This window comes from Trachemys scripta, chromosome 10 (genome assembly GCF_013100865.1).
Source record: "Trachemys scripta elegans isolate TJP31775 chromosome 10, CAS_Tse_1.0, whole genome shotgun sequence".
In the NCBI taxonomy this organism is placed as follows: domain Eukaryota; kingdom Metazoa; phylum Chordata; order Testudines; family Emydidae; genus Trachemys; species Trachemys scripta.
In genome coordinates, this window is record NC_048307.1 from 34,680,686 (window position 1) to 34,704,685 (window position 24,000).

General features: G+C 50.9%; 1 protein-coding gene across 2 annotated transcripts in view; it reads right to left on the reverse strand.

Moving 5' to 3' along the window:
- SBK1 (SH3 domain binding kinase 1) overlaps positions 1-24,000 on the reverse strand; it is an 85,593-nt gene that overhangs the window by 2,770 nt on the left and 58,823 nt on the right. For both annotated transcript variants that reach the window (XM_034784656.1, XM_034784657.1), the window contains exons 2-3: positions 3,366-3,568; positions 1,748-1,950 (exon numbers count right to left, since the gene is read on the reverse strand). In XM_034784656.1, the coding sequence (XP_034640547.1) occupies positions 1,748-1,950; positions 3,366-3,568 (406 nt within the window). The remainder of the gene's footprint in view (positions 1-1,747; positions 1,951-3,365; positions 3,569-24,000) is intronic.

Below are 24,000 nucleotides of genomic sequence, written 5' to 3' on the forward strand. Positions count from 1 at the left end.
ACAACCTAACACTGGCCCCTGGGTGGGAAGGGGATGGACTAGGTGACCTAAAAGGCCTTCTCCACCTCTAGCGTCTCTGATGGCAGTGTTGCCTCGGGTCCCTATCCAACACAGAAGTGCAACACAGAAGCTGGGTGGAAATTTGGAAACCGTCATCATCCTGAAATGGCAGTCAACAAACTGTCTCCCTCCCTCCCACACACCAAGGGTTTGAGGGGGCGATCGGGCGGCTGGGTGAGAACTGCCAGCCACTTGGGCAGGGCTGTGAAGTTCAGCAGGGGTGGGGATACAGTTCCCCTTTTTCTCCAGGGGGCAAGTTCCTTATCCCTCACCACCACCTTGGAGACCAGAGCAGGCCTGGTGAAACCAGTCCAGAACCCATCCCACAGTGGAGATCTTAGCCAGAGCTCAGGCTAGTCTGAATCCCTGGGCCAATGGCAGACACCAACGCCAGCCTCCCAAAGATCAAACTGGTGAGGGGCACACAGGGGCTAGAATTTCCTGGGTCACAACGCGGAGGGCATTTCAAGGACTCACCCCCCCCCACCCCACACACACACTTGTCTCTTGTACACCCTGTCTCTTGTCTTTGCTACAGCACCCGCTGAAGCTGTATAATCACATTTTCCTTTATTCGCTTTACATTACGATTTCATTACACTTCCAATTCAATTATGTCTAATTATATTTGGGGAGATCTCTTTCTCCTCTTTGGTCATCCTTTCTCCTTGGTTCTCTCTCAGTTCTGTCTGCTTATTCCTCCTCTCCCCCCTTGCCTTGTTCATTCAGTGCAGAGAGGGGAAATGTTTTATGATCAGAGCAAGCAGTACTATGTGTGCCGTTGGACTAGCTCGCCCCAGGAGATGGCTATGAACCCCTGGTCACTGTTGAACCCCCCCTGCTTTCGTAAGGATAATGAATCATAGTCATTAATTTCTTATTTTCATCTAGCATCTTTCAGGATCCCAAAGCACTTTGCAAATGGTGGAGACAAGAATCACTTAAATGCGGCCCCCTCTGGGGTGGGACATGCCAGCAGTTTAACAGCGCACAGCATCACTAGGCAAAGGTTTAGGACAGGAAGTGATGCATAATGCACCCAGTTGCAACTGCATGGCAAGCATAAGCAGGAAGGTTGTAGTGACCCCAGTTAGCATTTAACAGCCCTGCTCTTGTGAAAATTGCTACAGGCTCATTAACAGGACACAATTGGCTAAGGGCTCAGCTTTGTCTCATCTAAGGCATGCTGCCCCCAGGGGTGAGGTCTGATTGCAGAGTTGAGGGAAGAACACCACCTACTGAACACCCTGTATATGCAGGAGCCACTAACACCCGGGATGCTCCCAAGTCAGAGCTCTCCACTCACTCTCACCTTGCCCAGGTGTAAAGGAACCCACAAGGTGCTAGCAAGAGGAGAGCCAGACCCAGGCGCTCTCATACGGGAATGTCAGGGCTTTCCTGTGGAGGTATTGCACTCAGGCACCTCCCAGGCCTGAGCCTGGTATGCTGACTCCAGTCAGCACCCTTGCTTAGCACACGAGATCACAGCTGGAGGACAGAGTCTGCCTTTAGGTCTCTCAGTAGCAGAGGTGGGACGGGGGTCAATGGGGAAGAAGGTCTTCTAATGTAGGAAAGGGGTCTATTGTGCAGGGGAGCTGGGGCAGCCCCAGTTGAGGGCCATGGGTGTTAAAGTTCAGACTCTGGGGGGCAGGAGAGAGACAGTCCAGGGAAGCTTTCTAGCCGGTACCTGTGGCGGGATGATGTCAAAGAGGTCCCCGCCAGGCGCGTACTCCTGAGCGAAGACGTAGCAATCCTCAGTCTCAAAGACCACGTCAAAGACCTTGATGACGAAGGGGCTGGAGGAGAGCGTGTTGGTGATGCTGAACTCCCGCAAGAAGTTCTTCAGCTTCGTCTTGCTCTTGTTCACGAACTTCAATGCCATTTTGGTGCCTACAGAGGAAAAGGCTCAGGAGAAGGCTCAGCAACATAGGACTCCTCCCAGACCAGTGGGGAGGTTGCGGTCGACACAACGCTCTCCCGAGAGCTCCCAAAGTCATGGCCCCCCGCTCAGGCACCACCCATCCTAGCAGTGCGGTCCCAGCAGGTGCTGCTCTCCGTACCAACCCAGCCCTACTTGGCTCGTCAGGGCCTGGTCCACACCCATTAGACCTCTGGAGAGGCCTGTGCAGAAGACACTGGCCTTTGAGCACAAGGACTGAGATTTTCCTGTCCCTTGACCATTTTCAAGATTTTAAAAAATATTCCCATCCCAAATCAGAACAAAGACTTGAAATTTCAAAAAAATGTGCAAACTGAAAATCTGGAAAAAAAACTGATTCAGGTCAGTGGAATCGTTTCATTTCCATTTTCTCAATTTTTGTTTAATTCTCATTAGCTTAAATTTCTAAACAAAAAGTCATTTTGAACCAGAAAAGTGGAATTTTTCATGTCGAATTTTAAACTCTTTTTTTCAAAAACGTTTTGAGTGGAGAAGTTCATCGACGACACCCCTTTCCCAGGAAACGTATCCGTTTGGATGAAAAACATTTAATTGATAAATTCCTGACCAGCTCTGCCGGGGACAGTAGCTGGGCAGGAACATTAACAGGAGCACCTGGCATTCTCTCTAAAGGGCTTTGCACCCCCAGAACTACAGAACAGTCTCAAAGCAGCAAGCCTGGTCCATTGGGAGCTGTACAGAAGGGACCACCAGAGCCTCAGCACACCATGGAGACCTCCACGCCTATCCTGTCAGCTCACCGGGGGCAGAGGACTGTGGGTGTGCCAGAGAATAGCCCGTGGAATGGCACACAGAGTGGATCCCTGAGGCCACAGGCCCTGGTAAGAGGCAAGCAACAGGCCATTCCTGCTACTCTCCCAGTAGCTAGATGCCCCCGGCTGTGGGTTGGGGAGTGCACCCGTCATGCCAGTGCAATTTCTGCTAGCAAAACCATCTGATTTAGACTGGAGATGTGGCGATAATGAGCCGAGACCCAGCCTGCTTCAGGGGTCCCTGTCTGAGCAACTCCTGACTCCTCCATGAGCTGAACCCAAGCCGGGGTACAGGAGCCTGACACTTCCTGCAGCTGGCGTGGCTGGAAATACCCCGAGGTGAGCCACTCCCAGTGGGCATCAGTCAGCCTGCAGCAGACAGGCACCAAGCCAAACAAGAGGGACAAGAATCTTAGTCTCCCCGACCTGCTAACAGGTCTGGGCTGAACCTCAGATGGCTGCTCGGTTCCTCCACCCCAGCTGTCTCTCCCCTCCCCATCCAGCTGCTCCCACCCCGTGGCTCGCTGAGCTGCCAACAAGCCTTGCCTGCCCAAATGCCTAGGCCTGGCCACTAGGAGCTGAGCTGGCCTCACCTGTGCTTTTGTGGGACACCAGGTCCACCTTGCCGTAGGTGCCCTTGCCAAGCTCGCGGATGAGGTCATAGTGCTTATTGATGTCGGTCCCGGAGAGGGTGCGGATGGCCAGCGACTGCATGTCCTCGGTGATCAGGGGCACCCCGCAGCAGGCCAGCTTGCGCGACGGCTCCTGCTCGATCGAGCCAGCACTCATTGTCGCACTGCAAGGCAGAGATGTGATCAGGGGCATTGCCATATGCTGCCACGCCCGGGGGCCTGCCACGCACAGTGCCTGGCCCCCAGCCAAGCACTCGCTGTCATGTGTGGCACTGAGCAGAGGGGAGCCTTGCCCAGGGAGCCTCATGAACCACTAGGGGAGTCCTTTGGGGTCTGGGAAGGGCTGCCCCTGCAGGGGCAGAGACCCACTGTGCTGGATAATTCCCCACCCACCTTGTACAGAAACAGGCCCTCCTGTCATCAGTCTAAATTCCCACCCACTCCCTCCGTGGCAGTACTGGTCTTTGCCATCACTCTCACCCCTCTAATCCCTTTGCTGGCTCCCCCTTCTCCATCGCCAGCTCCAGAGCTTCAGAGCTCTGCCCTCCCTGCTCATCTGCCCAGGTGCCATCTCGTCAGCTCTGTCCATGGTGCCCCATTGCCCTCTTCGTCTGCATCCCCCGTGGCCGTGCTTCCTTCCAGGCCACCCCCTATACATGGAGCGCCCCCTGCACCAAGGCTGGCCAGCTTCTCTAAATGCCCCCAATGGCCCCCTTCCTCCCACAGGGCCTGCCGTGGCAGTAGCCAATATCCAATGCACTTGTTGTGAGTCAACCGCTCACCTCCACAGAGGGAAAGATCAAGCACTGGGAGAGGAGTTAGGATCCCAGGACTGATACAGGGAATTCCTGGTGGGTGGGGGGCACAGGAGGGCTGAAGTGTGTAATATGATGTGTATTGTGGTAGTGCCCAGGACCCTGTTGTGCTAGGTGCTGTACATTATTTATTAGGGGTATTACAGTAGCACCGAGGAGCCCCATCATGGATCAGGCTCCATTGTACTAGGTGCTCCATGTTATTTATTAGGGGTGTGACGGCAACACCGTGGAGTCCTGGTCTCATTGTCTGGGTGCTTTACATTATTTATTAGGGGTATTATGGTAGCACCAAGTAGCCCTGGCCCCATTGTGTAGGTGCTGTACAAACACAGAACAAAACAGTGGTGCCTGCTCCCAAAGAGTTCAGTGTGTTTGACTTTATAGAGCTCCCAACCCCTTGTAAGTGAGCGGCCATGTCCCGGGATCACTCGGCCTGTGTGTTACACCCCTTTCCCTCTCCCCTCGGCTTTTCAGTCTGTCAGCTCCTCCCTGGCTGTGTTTGGAAGTGTGGACTACGTTGCAAGTGCCTTGTGACAGGGCTTTCTCTTGGGGTCTGCAACGTGTGGTATCACTCTGCACACATCTCCCCCTCCCTGGGGCTCGCTGTGAGCCACGCCATAGACAGTGGGGAACTCAGAGGGTCAGGGAGAGCTTATTAGCAGAGGGGAGAGCAGGATCCCAACCAGTGGCAATGTCTCAGCTGGCTGGGGATTTCCATAGCATCACCCACAATGCTCTACTGTCACCCTCATTGTGCTGAGGTGGGACAGAGCAGGGAGGAAGAGGTGGCTGCTTACCAAACAGTGAATGTTGGGATACCACAATGAGGCTGTCTGGAAAGGCATTGGTGTAAGCACTAGAGGAGCATCTTTACTAAGGGTAGCCTACAGAGAGCAGCTGTCTCAGCAGGTCTGATTCCATCTAGCAGGGGGCAGTGGTGCATGCCCACACCCATGCTCTTGTCCAGCAGGATGGATGCTCTTGTGGCTAAGGTCTGGCACTGGGTCTCAGGAGATTGCAGTTCAATTCTCTGCTCTGCCATGGGCTCCCTGGGTGACCTTGGGCAGCTCCTTTGACCCCTCTGTGTCTCGGTTCTCCACCCAAACAAGGTACAGCTGTAAGGCAGGGAGCAGCCTACACCAGAGGGTTTCAGAGCCTGGGTTTTCAGGCCTGTGCAGTGGCACTAGAAAGAACTGTGTAGCTGTATGGGCTCAAGCTTTGACCCCCTGATGCAGGGGAAAGCTCGCTGGAGTGGGGCTGAAGGGGCCCGAGCTGTGTTCCTCACTGCCACGGACTTGCTGTGTGACCTCGAGCACATCTCCTCACCTCACTTCCCCAGCTGTCAAAGGGGTAATTGTACCTCCTGAGCACTAGGAGATCTGTGTGTGAAGAAGAGCTAAGTATCATTCTAGTATCTGCTATACAATCTCTGCTGGGGCAAAGGGGGTGGAGGGGAAGATGCCCGGCGTTGGGGAGGAGGGCAGGCTAGTGAGGTGGATTCCTAAGAGGCCCACATACCAGAGGATCTGGGCACCAGGAGAAAGTTACAGCTCTGCTGCTTGTCATTTGGGTTAGCCGTCGTTGCCAATTCTTTAGCCTTCCCATAACACCGCATTACCCTCACCCTGGCAGAGAGGATCCAGATGCCAGCAGCACACAGCAAAAAACAAGATGCTGTTACTTATCCCCACGAAACTGGCGGCATTTCTGTTCTGAAAGCAAGTCAGGGCACGGAGGCCCAAGCTGCCCCCCCCCCCCCCCATAGTCACAGACAATTTCTGAGGGGGGCTGATTCAGGCAGATCCAGTTGGGGCTGGCCAGGATCTGAAATCCAGGAGATCCTGGGTTATAAACGGGGAGCCTTTGCGCAGCAGCAAATGCACGATGAAGGCCAGCTGGTGCGTGGAGTTTTAAAGAGCAAAACCCCCCTGCTATGCCAACGGGTTTTCATTCACAGAAAGACAGGACCTGATTATGTAGAGAGCTGCCTCCAACACAATCCTAATCCCTTCCCCTAGGATAGCTGGTACCGCCTATGATCTCATAGCCTGGACAAAGAGAGACTAATTAAGCCTCACATCACCCCTCCGAAGCAGGATGGGATCTTTTATCCCCATTCTGCACACAGTGAAACCGAGGCACAGATCGGTGATGTTAACTGCCTGGATTCACACACCGAGGATGAGGCAGAGAACCAGACTGCCCAGCTTCCAGGCCTGTGCTCACACCACTAGACCATCCTGCCTCACAGCATTAAATACTCAATCACCTACAATGATTTTCTCACCAGCTTGAGTGTAGCAAGGACTAGTGTTGATGTGCTGCAGACTTTGGATGCTATGGTGTGCTTCCTATAAAGGAAAATAGTCTGTGCCCCGTCCCATGGACCTTCCCGCTCCACACATACTGTGCTGCTGCTGCTGCTACAGGAGACCTCAATCAGCCCCTGCAGGGCCAGCTTTGTAGCTCATGGCCCATCTGTATACAATGTGACAAAGCTGCTTTCTCAGTTTGCTGGCTGGCTTAGGGATTTAGTAATGGGCTGTAGAATTTTTCACTACTGGGTTACTGGTTCAAATCCAGCCCAGATCTGTGCTTATCCCGTGAAATGGTTGAGGAGGGGTCTCCGCCACTTCCTCCCATATCACAAAACCACCACTGATTGCCCCCTTCTTGGTGGTTAAATGAGGACTGAAGAGGGAGCTACTGCCTGGCCCGAGCAATGGGTACAGGGGTGGTTTGCAGAGAGGGTTGTACAGCTGCTGAGGATAATCCAAGCATTTCATGCTCCAGGACTGTCCTGTGGCTGGGTGCCCATCGACTGCACAGAATTCACTCTGGAAATCGCTTTAGTTAACAGCATTTGGGCAGAAGAAACCAACACTAGGTGCTCAGCCCCTGGGAAATCAGGCCTCAAGCTATCACAAGTCAGGTGACCAAGCTCAGTGGCCACTTTGGCCTAAGTGGCTGGGCTGCCTGTGATTGCTGTAGTACCGTATGGTCCCTGCCATTCTAAAGCTCTGTGGAGCGAGAGCCGGGCTAGGAAGTGGCCAAGTCCAATTGGCAAACATGGGGCCAGTTCACCCCCAGGGGATGACATCAGCAGGAAGTACTGGTATTCCGCAGGAAGGGAATCAAGCCTTGGGAACCACCACTGTGCTGGGGTGTTTGCCAGGCTGTTTCTTGCTCTTCCCAGGCTCTGATGCTGCTTTGAGGCGGTGGTGGGGATTGTCTGGGGCACAGAGGGGCATGGGCGGAGGAGAAATTCAGGCTGGATGTTGAGATTAGATTGTCAGCTCTTTGGGGCAGGGACCCGCTGGTTGTTCTGTGTTTGTGCAGCACCCGGCACAACGGGGTCTTGGGCCATGTTGGGGGCTCCTACGTGCCACTGTATTACACCTAATAAATGTACAGCGTCCAGCGCCAGGAGAGCCTGGTCCATGACTAGGGCTCCTAGGTGCAACTACAAAACACATACTAAATAATAAACATGGTGGGATCACTTGGGATTGTTTATTGATGTTGGACCCCTCAGGTTGTACTCCCCTGCACTTTGCCAGCCTGGCATGAGCACCCTTCTGGGACATCAGCATTCTGGAACTGTCTCCCACAGGCCCTACGTGCAGGTGAGGCAGACACACTGATCCCCAATGGGCGCAAATAGACCATTCCACCTCGGCAGCCACTCAGCCACTGTTGCCTAGTACCAGAACCACTGCCCAGAAGCCTCAAAGGGGCAGGGGATGTCCAAGCTGTCTCATTCCATAACAACTGAATGAGATTCCATCGCCAGGCACCGACATGCCCAGTGAAGCTCTGCGCTGACTTTCAGCTCTGCCCTCACCACTGCTGAGAGCTCTGGATGCTGGAGTACATCGCTGCGGCCAGGTGCCTCTCCCCTGAGTGCTCTTTGTGGCAGGGGCTGTCTCTTCATTATACAGACTGGGCAGAATTCAATTGTATTTTTTTACCCTTTCCACAGATGACAGGTATGTGAATTTTTAAGCATTTAAAATTTTCACAGTCATGGGAAATTGGGGGGGGGGTGTCATACAATAATTATTTAATGATAGGAGATGTTGAGATTCAAAAAATTAAAGCTTTAGGACCATTAAAACACATTGTCAACATCACATATCAAAATAAATATCCTTCAATCAAACTTTAATAAGTTCTCAAGCCATGTTTTTCTTACTGTGCCTCTCTGAACATTTCAATTATTATCCATGGCAATATTTTTAGTCAGTTTGGGTGTGTATGGTGTGTACGGTGAAATGGACATTTACCGATAAAAATCCAATCCTCCCAAGCCTAATGATGTGTGTGTACAGTGCCAAGCACAATGGGTGTCAATCTATAACCAAGGCCTCTAGGCATTATAAGAACACAGGTGACCACAATTATAATCCACCCCAGGCACATCTGTCTCCAGCCAAACCTCCAGCTTCGGCAGCCTAGCTGAACTAGACAGCACTTTTACTGGGACAGAAGGGAAGGGTGTGGAGAGAGGAACTTACGCCTCTCACTACCCCCCCTTTTCCCCACCCCATAGTGAGCTTCCATGTTATCTCACGGGGACTGTTATCCCATTGTGGTTGTGCTGTCTGATGACTAGTTACCATTGCTACTCATTCACACAACAGACAGGTGAACTCCAGGACTTAATTACTGATCATGATGGGGTGTGTACCCCGCACAGACCCGGAAGGGATAATGAGGCCAGGGAAGCCAATGATGTTATGTGGCTGCACATGGAGGGGGAGCCAGGTTTAACTGATCTTGATGCCCAACTGGGAAGGAGCAGGCTGGTTAGTAAAAAGCCAGGAAGCTGAGAGCAGAAGGGGGCTGCAAGGAGAGAATCTGCAGTCACTGTCTGGGAACTGACAGCAGGTGAGGAGGAAACCTGGGAGGAGAATAAGCCCTAGAAGCCTAGCCTTGAAAGAAGGGCCAACCCAGAGAAGCTATGGGGAAGAAGGCCTGTGAGAGGCTGAGTACAAAGAAGACCAGGGAAACAGCATCTAGGAGTAGGACTGTGCAGACCTTGGCTGCCAGTTGCAGGGTGCCTGGGCTGGACACCAGTGTAAAGGTAGGGCTTGGGTTCCCCTACCACCCATTGGGAAAGTGCCATGAGCCCAGAGTCTGGGACCAGAGCCTTGACTTAAGGTCTAGAAATTATTTGTGGGACTTTTATTTGTTGAACTTTGTTATCCCAAAAGGAGCAGACATAAATCTTGTGACCTGGCTGGAGGGCCAAGTTGGTGGAGGAGAGACCACCACAGCAATGAAGCAACAGCAGGGGGCGCCACACGGGATACAGCCGCTATGCCATGCCTGGCCACAAGGAGTGCTAAGAGTGACCACCTTACACTTGTTCATACATAATACATGTATTTTTAGAATCCAGGTACATTGATTACATAGAGTTTATACTGGAATTACTCTGTCATGTAGCAACTGCCTTCCAGTTACAGGAACTGGTGAGAATTCAAGGTACACAAAGCACAACAACCACAGAACTTCAGTGATTGCTGTATAACTGTTGCATAACTTCACTGTGTTGACAGTGTAGCTATAGTTTTTGTGATTGCAGCAGAACTACAGGTAACTACGTTGTCATTGCAGCATAAATACCACACCACTACATTGTGACTGTAGTGCAACTACAGCATAATTACAGTCACTATATTATATCACCGACTGTGATGGGACAGCAGGATTTCACACAGTCCTGGCAACTTCTTGGGGTGACATAGGCACCCAGCAGCCCCACATGCATAATGCAGGGCAACCTCAAGAAATGATGCCAAATACAAAAGGGAATTAAGTCCCATCCTTCCTCCTGGCCGCTTGGATCTAACTGGCATGGTCCCAGCCATACAACCGGGCAATAGGAGGCCAGCCTTGGGATATAAAAGATACAAAAGCCCGTGAGGCATCCATGCAGCAAGTGGATCTCATGCACAGCTGGGGCAGGGAAGACTTTCTAAGCACCACTTTGAAGGTCACGCAGTTGTAATTTGCCTTGAGACCAAGCTGACATCTACATGAAACCACACTGGATGGATCCATCCAACATGGCTAGCCCAAAATCTCCTACCAATGCTGACTTGCTCTTAAAGCAAACCTGAGATGGATTGCTGGGGACTGTTTCTTCATTGGTGTTTCCAAAGTTCTGCTCTGAGTCCATATCAGGGCAGTAGCGACCCCAGAAAGGCAGGACAGCCACACAGCCCTGATGGAGAGCTATTAACAAATAAATGGATGGGCTTGGTCTACACACAGTTTTTGCACTGCTTTCACCATATTGGTTTAGAAACAAAAACAGCTCGAGTAGTACCAGTCCCATGTGTGGATGCACTTATATTGGTATCAAGGTGCTTATAGCCGATTCCCACATGGGAAGGGGAATAAGTTATATTGATATATGGCAGCTTCATACTGGTACAACTGCAGCTATACTTGGAGTTGTAACCGGTATAATTATAGCTGTAACAAAAATCACAACCCTAACACACAATTAGACTGGCGCAAAACCTGTGTGCAGAGCAGGTGGGAGAAACCAGGGCAGTGCCAGAGTACTGCAGAAAAGTAGATGCTGTAGCAATCTTCAGAACAAAAAGAAGAGCGGTCCTGACTATAATTGGCCCCTACATCTCACCTGGCTTTCAAGTAAAATAATGAAACAAAAATAGTAAAGCATCCAAGGCCTCCCTCCCTATCGACCTGCACCATGTGTAGTCCCCAAGTGGGTGTACAATGCTACCCAACTCTGAACAGTACTGCTTCACATCCACTTTGGTTCTGCATGGCTGTAAATGGTCTCACTAGTGCAATGGCCAATCAGACTCCAAAGGCAGGATGGAAACACAAAAATCAACTAGCACTGGGTGTTTGCAAAGAACAGATCTGCCCGGATAAGGCTGACGGCTTTTCTTTTGCAAAAGATTTCCAAAATCACTGGGCAAGAGGAGAGCAGTTGCTGTTATACAGTTAGATGTGAATACAGTGGCTCACGACATCTCTCAACATTAATTCCAATTAGCTGGCATATAAACAGTGTCTTGTAGATGGAAAATGGTCTACAGGGCCCTAGGCCAAGGGTTACATTACACTGCTCTACAGCCAAAATGCTTCTGAAATAAATGTAGTCAAACTTTACTAATTCTGGGTCACTGAGAACAAAAATGATGCTTAAAATTTTTGATTGGCTCTAGTTTTCAAGATATGCTATTGGGTCAGTATATACGACCCTTGACTTGGGAATAGCGGAGGATAAGTGAGTTATAAAGGGAAGGGATCTCAATTTAAACCAGAAATGACTAAAATACATCTTTGACTGGATCTTTGAATAAATCTATGACTGGGTTTGGACAGTACTTGCATTTTAGGCAAAACAATGAATGATGCAATTTGAAGCTGGTATTGCGTCATACGTGATATGAATTGCATCATGTTAGTCCTAGAAGTCATGGATGATGCAATCATAACGAAGCTTACATCACTCTGCTGAACAAATTGCCCTATATCAGCTCTAGAAATCATACAGTGCCGTGCTCTCTTATCTGTCAGTGTTTGATTTTGCAAAGGGACATATTTCTGTTTAGCCAAAGTGAGCAGAGTTGCCTCGTACTTGTGTGAACAGTGCAGATAACTTCTGCTGTTTGTTGTGAAATGACTTTTGCATCACAAAAGCGCAGTATAACCACTATGGTTAAGAAAGCCTATCACCTTTATTTTGGCTGCGAAACTGGAGATCAGGACAAGAGGTGGGCCCCACACATATGCTGCAACACTTGTGCAACAAATCTTCGCCAGTGGTTGAACAGGAAAAGGAAAATCTATGCCTTTTGCAGTGCCAATGATTTGGAGAGAGCCAACAGATCATACCAGCAATTGTTACTTCTGCATGGTGCCTCCAGTTGGGAAAGGTGTGTCAAAGAAGAAAAAGTGGACTGTGCATTATCCAAACATTCCATCAGCTATACGCCCAGTACCACACGGAGAAGGACTGCAGGTTCCTGATGCACCAGAATCATTCTCACTTGAGTCAGACGAGGAAGAGGAAGAGGATGAAACTTCTGGTCCTGAACCATCAATGTCACAGGACCCACATTTTCTCCCATCCTCCTCCTCTGAACCACATCTCATAACACAAGGTGAACTAAATGACCTTGTCAGGGATTTGGAACTACCCAAGAGTAAGGCAGAGCTGTTGGGCTCCAGACTACAGCAGTGGAATCTCGTGGCAGGTGATGTTAGGGTTTCCATGTTCCGTGACCATCAAAAGCATCTTGTCCCATTCTTCTTCATGGAAGGTGATCTTGTAGCCTGCAACAACATCGATGGTGTGATGGCAGCCCTCAACATCATTCACGATCCAGATGAGTGGAGACTGTTCATTGATTCATTGAAGGCGAGTCTTAAAGCTGTTTTACTGCATAATGGCAATGTTTTGCCCTCAATTCCAGTTGGTCATGCAGTGCATATGAAGGAAACCTATGACAACATGAAACAACTTTTGAGGTGCATAAACTATGACCAACATCAGTGGCAGCTTTGTGGTGATTTGAAGGTTGTTGCTCTCTTGTTTGGTCTGCAGACTGGATACGCAAAGTACTGCTGTTTTCTCTGCGAATGGGATAGTCGTGCAAGAGATTCCCACTACATCAAGAATGATTGGCCACTCCAATAGTCATTGGACCCTGGGAGGAAAAGTGTTCAGCATCCACCACTTGTTGAATCAAGGAAGATTTTGTTACCACCCTTACACATCAAGCTGGGTCTGATGAAGAACTTTGTCAAGGCCATTGACAAAACACAAGCAGCTTTCAAGTACCTCCGTGGAAAATTTCCAAGGTTAAGTGAAGCTAAGATAAAGGAAGGTGTTTTTGTTGGTCCTCAGATTCATGAACTTCTTCGAGATGATGCATTTGACCATGCACTGCGTGGCAAGGAAAAGACAGCATGGAAAGCCTTCCAGTTAGTGGCAATAAATTTTCTCGGAAACAACAAGGCAGACAACTACAGGTTGTTGGTGGAAAACCTCCTCAAGGCATACAAAAGCCTTGGTTGCAACATGTCACTAAAGATACAGTTTTTGCACTCTCATCTAGATTTTTTTCCACCCAACTGCGGAGCAGTGAGCGACAAGCACAGCGAGCGATTTCACCGGGACATTGCAACAATGGAGAAACGCTATCAGGGCAAATGGAGGCCATCAATGCTTGCAGACTATTGCTGGACAGTGACAAGAGATGCTCCATTTAATGAATACAAGAGACAAGCCAAGAAGCGCCGAGTAGACATTGAATAGGACTAAACTATGTACATAATAGTTTTTTGCCTTTTGTTTCATAATACATTTTATTTATATAACCCTTTTGCTGATTTTTAAAGTGTTACATAAACAGGACAGGTGAAATATTATCATGTAAAGCAACCATAAACACATGAAAAGACCTAGGTTTACAATTTATGATTAAAACTCTACTATCTACACAATATACATAGACATAAAATGTAAAAACTTAAATATCTTAGAAACAGTAGCCAATCAGTTGTTTTAATTGTCATATTTGAATTCAGCACATCAAAATACATAATAAATAGCACATTTTATCTCTGAAGCAGACGACTTCTCAAAAATTGTAGACCAGTGTTATCACAGCAGCAAAGAGCCAAGGGTAACAAATAGCAAAACCACAGATCGCAGGGAAGTGCCTGCTGCCGTGCCCCAGGGATAAACCACATGTGATGGGTTGGACAAAGCCCGCCCTGGGCAAGAAGGAGTTAACAAGAGCCTGTGGACAGTCAGTCCTGGGAGGGCGAAGAGCAGATACCGGTTCTCACTCAGGGAGAGAAGCCGAGCTAAAGCGGGAAGCTAGGGGTGCGCGTCTACGCTGCAACAGAACACCCATAGCTGGCTCAGGAGAGCTGACTTGGGTTTGTGGGGCTATAAAATTGCAGTTAGACACAAAGGCTGGAGGGAAGGCAGCTGGCCCTGCGTTCTCTGTGCTGGTGGAGGGGCCTGCAGGAAGACTCCAGCTGGATCAGGGACAGGCCTGCCAGGGGAGCAGAGAAAACTCTCCTGCAGCTGGGCTGCGGCGGAAAGTGCCCTGAAGCTCTACAGTGAGCCTGAGGAGAAAAAGAGCTGCCAATACACCCCAAGCCTGTGCAAAAGGTGGAGGCAGGAAGTGGTCCTGGGAGGCAGTTGGGATCTGCGCAGATAGGCCTTGGCTGCTTATTAGAGGATCCCTGGACTGGACGCCAGAGGAAAGAAAAGGCCATTGAGGGGGGTGGTGAGGCACCAGGGTAAGGACCCTTGCACCCCCCTGATACCAGGGGCAAGGACGACGGAGTCTGGAGTTGGGCTGATATCCCAAGGGGAGGTCAATTGTCTATTGTTTGTTGGACTCTTGGTTTACCCCAGAAGGCATGGGGCTGTATGTGACCTGCCCAGAGGACCGAGCCACAAGAAGAAATGACCCACCAGGCTGTGGGGATTGTCTTGCAATGCAAAGCCACAAGGGGGCACTCTGGCAGCAAGCCACACAGACACCACATATTAATCTACATATCTAAGGCACTTCCATGGCACTCACTATATCTGAGCTCTTCCCAGTCCTTAATGTATTTACCCTTACAACACTTCTGTGAGGCAAGCCTATTGTCCCCATTGTACAGAGGGGGAAAACTGAGGCACAGAGCTGCTCAGTGACTTGCCCATGGTCACAGAGAAGGCCTTTAGCAATTCAGGGAATTGAACCTAGGTCTTCAGAGTCATTTTAGGCTTCTACCCTTACCACTGGCCTATCCTTCCTCTCTAGGGATGAGCTGCAGCTGATACTGAACTAGGAGGTGCTGTGACCATAAGTGAGGGCTGATAAATACAGAGGGACCCAGAGAGGTTACTGACATGGGCCCGATCCTGCAATCAATCCATTCTGACACAAGGGTCTGTCCACATGGATCCCATCCTGGGATCAGGGCCATGGGCAAGCAATCCCACTTGTAAAAATGCAGCTAATATCCTAAAATTGTGCAAAGTCCAGGATCCTGGATGGGAGGGAGGAAGCTGGGATCAGTAAAAGAGAATTAGGGGAAAAACCAGAGAGCAATTAAGGTAAGAGTGTTATGGCAAAAGGAGTGGCCAATCAGTGCAATTTTAGGGTTGCACTCCCAGGACGAGTAGATAGCTGTCCATCTCAATGGGACCTGGCGCAACCTCACCTGAAATCCTGGGTTTGGTTCTTGGTTATCAGAAAGACATCGATAAACTGATGAACAACAATACAAACCATCCGGGTTCTAGAGGGACTGACATGAGGAAAGCTGATGAGATTGCATGGCTAAGCAGGGGGACAAACAGGGTGCAAACATCAAGAAGGGGAGAGTAGAGCAAAGGTGTATAGGGAGGAGTAGTGGGACATTTAGGTTGAAGATCAAGAATCTGTCCCAACTGAGATCTATGAAGCTTTGCAAGGGAACGGGTGGAGACCCCATGGCTTGGCCCAGGTCAAACTAGACTGGGTGAAACATTAGCAGTTATACCATGTAGGGGAAAATCCTGCATTGGCAGGAGAGGCTCTGCTCTAATAGGATGTTTCCATCTCTGCAGGAATTACCGCCCTGGCACAGACCAATGGTCCATCTGTGCCCAGCTTGTCTTCAACAGAAGCCAATGCCAGACCGTTCAGAGGAAGACACTAAACACTCATAATGCACGTAAGTGTGCAATGCTCCACCCCGGGGGAATACTTCCGCCTGATCCCATCTGGTGATCAGCTCATGCCCGAAGACATGGTTGAGAGCCCTTGTCAGGTGCATTCTATCCAGGGTAACCACAGAGCCTGGCTCTTTTTCTGAAAGATCTGCTCTACGAATTATTTGGAGACAGTTCTCTGGCCTGTGTTACCCAGGTCAGATTAGAAGATCACAGTTGTCCCTTCTGGCCTTGGAATCTATGAATCCAAAATGCTCTCCTTTACTACTAGAGATAGGGCTGCTTCCTCAGAATGAAACTGAGCTTCCTGAAATGTCCCATGCGCCATCCCATCCCATGCTAGGATTTTTCTGGGACGTCACATTCATACAGAGCTGTTTTCACACCACTACAGAGCCCAATTTCACATTCTCTAAATCTTTGTTTTTCAAGAAAAATACAAAAGCTCAGCCAAGCACACCCTGCAACATATGAGCCCTTAGTGTTAGCCCAGCAGTGGTTCTAAGAGCTATCCTGCAGCAGGGAGTTCCAAAAGTTAGGTCTAATGCTAATAATGGGCTTAACAGAGCCAGAGCTTTAGAACTGAAGGTTGCTGGACGGTGATCCAGAAGGACTTTAGTCACTTTTTAAAATCCCAAACTAACCATCCTGCCAACAGCTAACCCAGGCCCTCTTTGAGACACTGCAGCATAAGTGGAATCCATGGCAGCGAGAGACACCAGGACTGGGTGCAATAAAGCCTCCCTTCATCCGCAGGACAACTGTCTCTTACTGCCCCAGCCACATGGTGGAAACAGCAGTGGTCGCATGGCAAAGGAGAGAGGGAGCGCCACCGAGTAGTTACAGCAGGAGACTGGGAGCCAGGAGACCTGGGTTCTGCTCCCACCTCTGCTGCTGGTCAGCTGGGTGATCTTGGGCAAGTCACTTAATTCTCTGACTTCAGTTTACCCATCTGTGTGATGGGGATAATTGACACTGACCTATCACCAGAGGGGAGGGCTTGGAAGCAGTCAGGTGGGGCCCATGAGAGGGATGAAAGGTCAAGGCTAAGGAGGGAGAAGAGGGTTGAATTCATAATGTCCCACTGGGATTTAGTGGGGGGATTCCAGGAGAGCTCTGGGAGTCCGGGTGAGCTGATGGAGGCTCTGGAGAAACCTACTGCCAGGTTCATGGGAGCAGAAGCCTAGGGAGGAAGCAAGGGATGGGTCTGAATATGAGCAGACCTTTCCTACTTGCTTCAGGGTCCCTGGGCTGGAATCCAGAGGAGAGAAAGGTCCTGGGCTCCGCCACCAGTCACTAAGGAAGGGGCTGGGAGATCCCCCGCAAAGGACAGGGATGACGATGACCGAACTTTGGGAGAAGGGCGTGAGGACCACGAGGTCCAGAGTCAGGGCCAGAAAACCTGACATAAGGACATCGGGCTTATTGTTGGGTTGGACTCTGTTACCCCAGCCAGAAGGGGCAGGGCTTAAACACCACCTGGCCGGAGGGCCAAGCTGCAAGAAGAGGAGCAGCACAGCAGGCCCCGAGCACCCGTCAGCAGGGGGCCCTAAAGAAGATGAAGCTGGTATGCCATGCCCAGCCACAAGGAGATGCTATAGTGGTGAGTCCAGTTATCTACACGAATGTTATCACCGTTATTTATAGCTTGGGCTGTGACTGAGGTCGGGGCCTCCTTGTGCAAAGTGCTGTAGAGACGCAGAGTGAGCCAGCCCCTGCCCAGAGCTGGCCATCGAAACAGACAAGACAAAGGGAGCATCTCTGTTCTACCAACAGAACACGGAGCCTGAGAGTAATTGAGGGACTGAGCCCTGCTTCACAGCAAGTCTGTGGCAGACCCCCACCAGGCCTGCCATCGCTAAGGGCAACGAAGCCTGCCAAGTGAGAGGGGCCAGCAGGAAAGGGTTAACCTGCTAGCTGCTGGCAAGCAGTTCCCCAAGTCACTGGCTTTCAGCAAGGCAGCATAGGGCTCCTTAAGTCCCCCTGCCTCAGCTCACCCAGTGCGGAGCAGGCCTGGGGGCTGCAGTGATGGCAGAAGCCCTGCAGAGTTGTGCCGTAGGCGCCGACTCCGTGGGTGCTCTGGACCTGGAGCACCCACGGGGAAAAATTAGTGGGTGCTCTGCACCCACTGGCAGCCAAGCTCCCCCCTCCTCGCTTCCTTCTCCCCTCCTCCCCAAGCACGCTGTGTCCCCACTCCCTCCTAGCGCTTCCCCCTTCCCCCACTCCCTGCCAAACGCAGCGCTTAGGACTTTCTGGGAGGGAGGGGGAGGAGCGGGGATGCGGCGCACTCAGGGGAGGAGACGGGGGAAGAGGCAGGGCAGGGGCGGGTACTTGGGGAAGGGGTGGAATGGGGTGGGGCGAGGGCGAGGCACGGTTGGGGAGGTCAAGCACCCACCCGGCAGAGGGGAAGTCTGCGCCTATGAGTCGCTCCCTTTGGTGATTCAGTGGAAAGGGGAATCTGCCCCACAGGACAATGGAGAGCAAGACAGCTGACCTAGCTAGTGGCGGGGAACAAAGGGCTTCAGTCTCCTACCCTGTCCCCTCCCCTTGGGTGTGGTGGGGGGGGGAAGAGAATCTCACACAACAAACCCATTGTGTGTTGCTGGGACCCCAAGCAGCCTGGCCATGCCTCATTGACTGCTTGTATGCCAAGATGCCTGCTGGGCTGCGCTCCCCTCTGAGGGCTGGTGGCTGCCGGAGCTGGCAGGGTTAATAGCTCCTCTTGTCTCAGCAGCTGCCAGCTCCTTGTCACTACATATTAAAGCCTGGTGCTGGTGTGAGAGGGAAAGCGCTTCCCTTAGGAACTGGGCCTTTTTGCTGCAGCCCCAGCCTGCTCATCTGGAGCATATTTAGTTATGCAGTATGTGGGTCTCGTCCCGAATGCTCTGCCTGGCATGGCAGCCCACCTGCACCTGAGGCCATGAAACAAACAGGGCTGGGGGGCAGAGGGGGCTTGGGAAGTCACAGGCTCTCAGCAAGTCCTGCCACTCATTTCCGCCAGCCCCAGCAATGGAACCTTTTCTGGGCCTTGGGGACCTCATGTCCCTCCTCATCTCCATAGGCAAGGGCTGCATTGTTCTGCCTCTTCATTTCTCGCCTGGACCAAGTCTAGATTCTTGTACATCATAGTAACTGGACTCTTCTCAATCTTCAATGGATTTATCCTCACACATCCCTGAGAGGCAGGGCAGTCACCCCCATTGTACAGCTGGGAAACTGAGGCACATAGAGGCTAAGTGACTTGCCCAAGGTCATATAGGAGGTCTGTGTCAGAGCAGAGTATTGAACCCAGATCTCCTAAGGCCTAGGCTAGGGCCCTGGACCAGTCTCTCACTCCCTCATAGCTGACCTTGTGCTATTCTGCACACCCAGTGTCAACGACAGCACAGTGAGAACTCAGGGCCTCCTGCCGGAAAAGCGGAAGGCAAATCTCCCTTAGCTGTTAGCGCATGCGTGGCAAAGCCACATTGCTAAACTGATTCCACCCAGGAAAGGGCAGCAGTGCACACATACACTGGGCAATCTATTGCAATAACAATATGGCATTTAGTCCACCTCCCCATCCCCCGACCCAGGACCAGTGCAACCCCCTCACCCCAAGCCGGGACAGTCTCCCATCATTGCCAGCTCAGGTGGGGTCTGGTTGTCAAGCTGGGCTCCCTTCTTAGCCGGCTATAGGGATGTTACAGTCTGAGAGGCTGCTGACATGCCTGGACTCCAACTAGCCACACTCTGCAGGGCCCCGAGTGGGTCCCACTCAGGCTGGGCCCTAGGAATGGTCCAGATGACAGTGTCCATAACCACTTTGCCTGCAGAGACAGCAGGTCCCTTCTAGTAGTTAAATCCTGGGCAGGGCATTGAACAGTCAGAATTCTAATCCCAGCTCTGCTTTGTTTGCCTCACCTAGCAAACCAGGCCAAGTTCTGACAGAAACCTGCCTGCTTTGCTGCTGTGGAGCCTGGGAGTCCAGCCTCCAGGGCCATGACCCCAGGACAGCCAGTTGGGTGGGCTGAAAGGGAGCTAGGAACTGGCTCCCGGCGGAAGCACGGGGAGTACTTTGAGATCCTGAGACGCAGGTGAAGTGCTGTGTTTTATTGAGCGGGGGCATGTCAGATGAAGAAGTGGTGCTGGTCAGCGTGTGTTACGGTCTCCCTCAGTGTCTGACTCGCAGAGCATCTGAGTCTCCAGCTGGAGACCTTTAGCAACTCACCCTTTTTGCATTGGCAATCCCTGGTTCAATCCTCAGCATGCTGGCCAAGGGGCAGCCATTATGCTTGCACTTTCACTATACAGCTGCGCCCAGTCTCTACTGGGGTGGAAAGATGGCAGCTGCCATGCCAGGGCCTTGAGGCCAGGGGAAGAGGGATATACCGCTTCAAGGTGATAAACACCAATGAGCTACACACACTGAAGTTCAGATCTGACAAGCCAGAACCTTAATGCAGAAATACTGTTGATGCTTGCTCTTTGGACTGCCCAGCACTAATATGAGCATAAATTGGCTGGCTGCTTTAAGCTGTGTTTGAACTGTCTTATCTCCCAGCAAAGAATCGGAGTCACGCTGGAACAGAAAACTGAGGGGAGAGCAAAGAATTCACAGGCATTCCTTTCGTTTCTTTTTCTCTCCCACCAGCCTCCTCTCTTCACACTTTCCTGTCCTTCTGAGAAGATTGGGTTGATCCATATCTGGATTCAGCTCCTGGCTCTGCCACTGACTCTCTGTGTGACCTTAGCAAAGCCCCCTAATCTCGCGCCGTGCCTCAGTTTCCCCATCCATAAAATAGAGGTAACAATCCTTTTGTCTGTCTTGTCTGTTTAGATTGTAAGCTCATTGGGGCAAGGCCTCTCTCTCGCTAGGTGTCTGTACCACACCTGGCACAATGGGGCCCTGATCTCAATTAGGCCACTACCATCAAGTGAATAATAGTGATTTTCTGTTGTAAAACACCTGTCTCCTGCCATTGCTGCGCTCTGTCAGGTCAGTGAAAAGGCAAAGAAGAAATAGTATGGACAAGAGACACATGGGGTGGTTTCTGGATTGTCTCTGTATCCCCGATGGTATTTCCTCTGTGGAGGGGTGATGAGACAAGAGCTGTACAAAGTTCACTAAGAATTCTGCAAAGCCTCTCTCTCAAGGTGTTTGAATCCCACACTCTCCACAAGTGATGGATGGCTAAGTGGATGGATACAATGCAGCTCTCAGTGAAGTGACAAGGGACAAACCATGGGCTCCCTGGTGGCAGAGAACAGGAATGCAGCAGTGCCTGCAGTGACGCAGACCAGAGGAGCCGTGGGGAGATATTTATCCCTCTCTCCGCCCATGAAATCAGAATACCATCTCTCTCCTGTTTACAGCAATTGTGTGGACAGTTCATTGGTTCTGCAGGAACGCGGCACAGGCCTTCACCGTGCATGAGTGTCACATTAGATGCATGACATTTGGCAGGTTTGGCAAGAGATTCCACCTCTTATGTGCTACTCCAAAAACACTAGGGGCTTGAAGACCCCACAAGGGGATGGGGGAGAACTCACTGGATCCAGGGTGTCTAGGCTAGTGTCCCACAAGCCCCGGTATAGGGGTCATGTTGGGGTAGGGCAAGGAGTGGGAGAAGTGGGGGCCAGAGCACATAGGCTGCTGCTGCCCCCCGCCCTCCCCTGCTATTAGCTCTGCCACTGATTGTGGGTCCTTATTTGTCACATTATCCACAAGCTGCCTTGAGTGTTGCAGCACTGCATGGAGCTTGGCTGCAGCTTGAGGCCCCAATCCTGCAATCAGAGCTGCACTGCTTAACCCCGGGTGCCCAAACGTACTTGCAGGCGGGGCAGGAATCCACCCGCACGGACCCAACTGCAGGCTGGGGGCCTATGGGTTGCTTTTGGAGGGCAGTTTGGAAGCTCTGCCAGTTTTGAGTTATTAATGTGCGGAAGGAATGTGCTTTCCCTGGTTTTACTCGACCCCAGCTGAAGTCTCACACTCGAATGATCTCAGGAAAAGTGGCTTAGAGGGAAAAATTATTAAAGTAATAGAGTAAGTGACCGACAATTTACTGTTGTGAAATTCCTGGCAAGTTCTTAGTCACTAGCAACCCTGTGTCAAATGCCTTGCAGAGGATAAAAGCTCAATCCATAGAGAAAAACCAGACTCTATGGGTACTCCTGGCTGCTAGAATACTGTGCACTGCCATGCTTCCTCGGGCCAACGATTAACAATCCCTCCCACACCTCCGATGGGGTATGAAGTGCTATCCTTGTTTTAGAGACGGGGGAACCTCCTGAGTCGCAAAAGTGAAATTATTTGCACAAGGTCACGCTGTGAGTGAGTGACGGAGCTAGGTGCAGAGCACAGGAGTCCTGAGCAGAGCTGGGCGAATAATGGACTTTGTCATTCATTGGCAATTCTAGAAAATGGAAGAAAAATTCATTTGAGGTCAAATAGAAAACAATTACTTTTTGGTTTTTTATTTTATTTTAGCAAATCAAAAATTTGGGGGAGAACTGTCTGAGATCGAAAGCATTTTTTTTATTCTTGAGCAATTTTTTAAAAATAAAATTAAAAAGAAATCTCAAACAAAAAGTCAAACTGAAAGGTTCTATTTTGTCAAAATGTTTTTTGGGGGGGGAGGGGCGGTTTCGAACAAACCAGCTTGCCGAAAGCAACACGAAGCCACAAACTGTTTCAGTGTCACCAATCTGAGTTTTTCATTTAAAACAGTTTGGGTCAAAAAACGTTGGTCCTGACTCCCAGTCCCCTGCTCTAACCACTAGGCTTCACTCCCATCTGTAGGGTGGGGAGAATGTGGATACTGAGCTATGGGGAGTAGTGGGTCCCAGCGGTCCCCATTTTGTCATGGGGGGTTTGCAGGGAGTCCTGGGTTAGCTTCCAGGCTCCCTGTCTAGCTAGGAGTTGCCCCCTCGGCAGCTGCAGCAGAGTGGGGCTAGGTGAATAATTGGGTGTAAATCCACCAGCCCCAGCCCAGCTAGGGAAGGTGGTGTTTCCAAATGGACCCAGACCTTGGGTCTGATCAGGATCCATTCACCTGGCCCTATCCAAATATCCCTTCTGAATCTCCTGCTGGGGGAGGGGGGCGAGGAGGGGGCTGTGCTGTGCTGCTGCCATGCCACAATTAATGACTTTCCAAAAAGCAAGGTGAGCAGAGTGAACAAGCCCCATCCATCTCCCTGCTCTGGATACGTCAGCCCCGGCAGCTGCCTGCAACTCTGCACCTGTCTACGGTCCCCGTGTCCTTTGCTAAAAATAGCACAAGCTCCATCCGTTCCTGTTGTTCCCTGAATCCTCACTGTTGTACCTTCTCCCTGAGATTACAAGTGGGGCCAGCACTACCGCAGCACTAGCTGACCCTACAGCACCTCCTGCTGGGAGAGGTGGAACAGCAGGAGCTAGGAGCATCCTCTCAGCTATGCTGCTTCTGCACCATTGCCTGCAGCACCTCCTGTGGGATGTAACAGGTACTACAGTAGCTTCCAGGCAGCACTCCCACCCTCTTGCAATGCCTCCTGGTGGGAAAAGCTGCATGCCACTAACCCAGGCTCAGCTATCCACTATGGTTAGAGGCATCTGCAACCTTCTACATCACCTGCCAGAGATGCACATGGGGGAAACGGAGCCCGGGCTAACTTGCCAAGAAAGCCCAAGAGCCTGGATTCTGGGACAAAACTGATACTGCACCAACCAGCCTCAAGACAACTCTAGGCACTCCCCATTGAATATTTCCACTGGAGCAGTCCTCAGATGTAATGGTAGTGCTCCAGGCTCATCATTTGTCATCAGCAGACCTCAAAGTGCTTTACCAAGAATGGAAGAATCATCGTCCCTGTTTTACAGATGAGGAAACTGACGCCCAGGAAGGTAAAGTGACTTGCCCCAATCCACATCTGATTGGAGACCAGGTTCTGTTCTCAGTTCTGCCGAGTCCGAGCCCAGTGCACTAGCTGCCAGACCATACTGCCAACGAAGAGGGAAGCAATTCCTCAGCCCCCAGGAAATAAGGCCCCTTAACATCACAGACCGCATCTGAAAAGCATGGCCCTGGTGCAA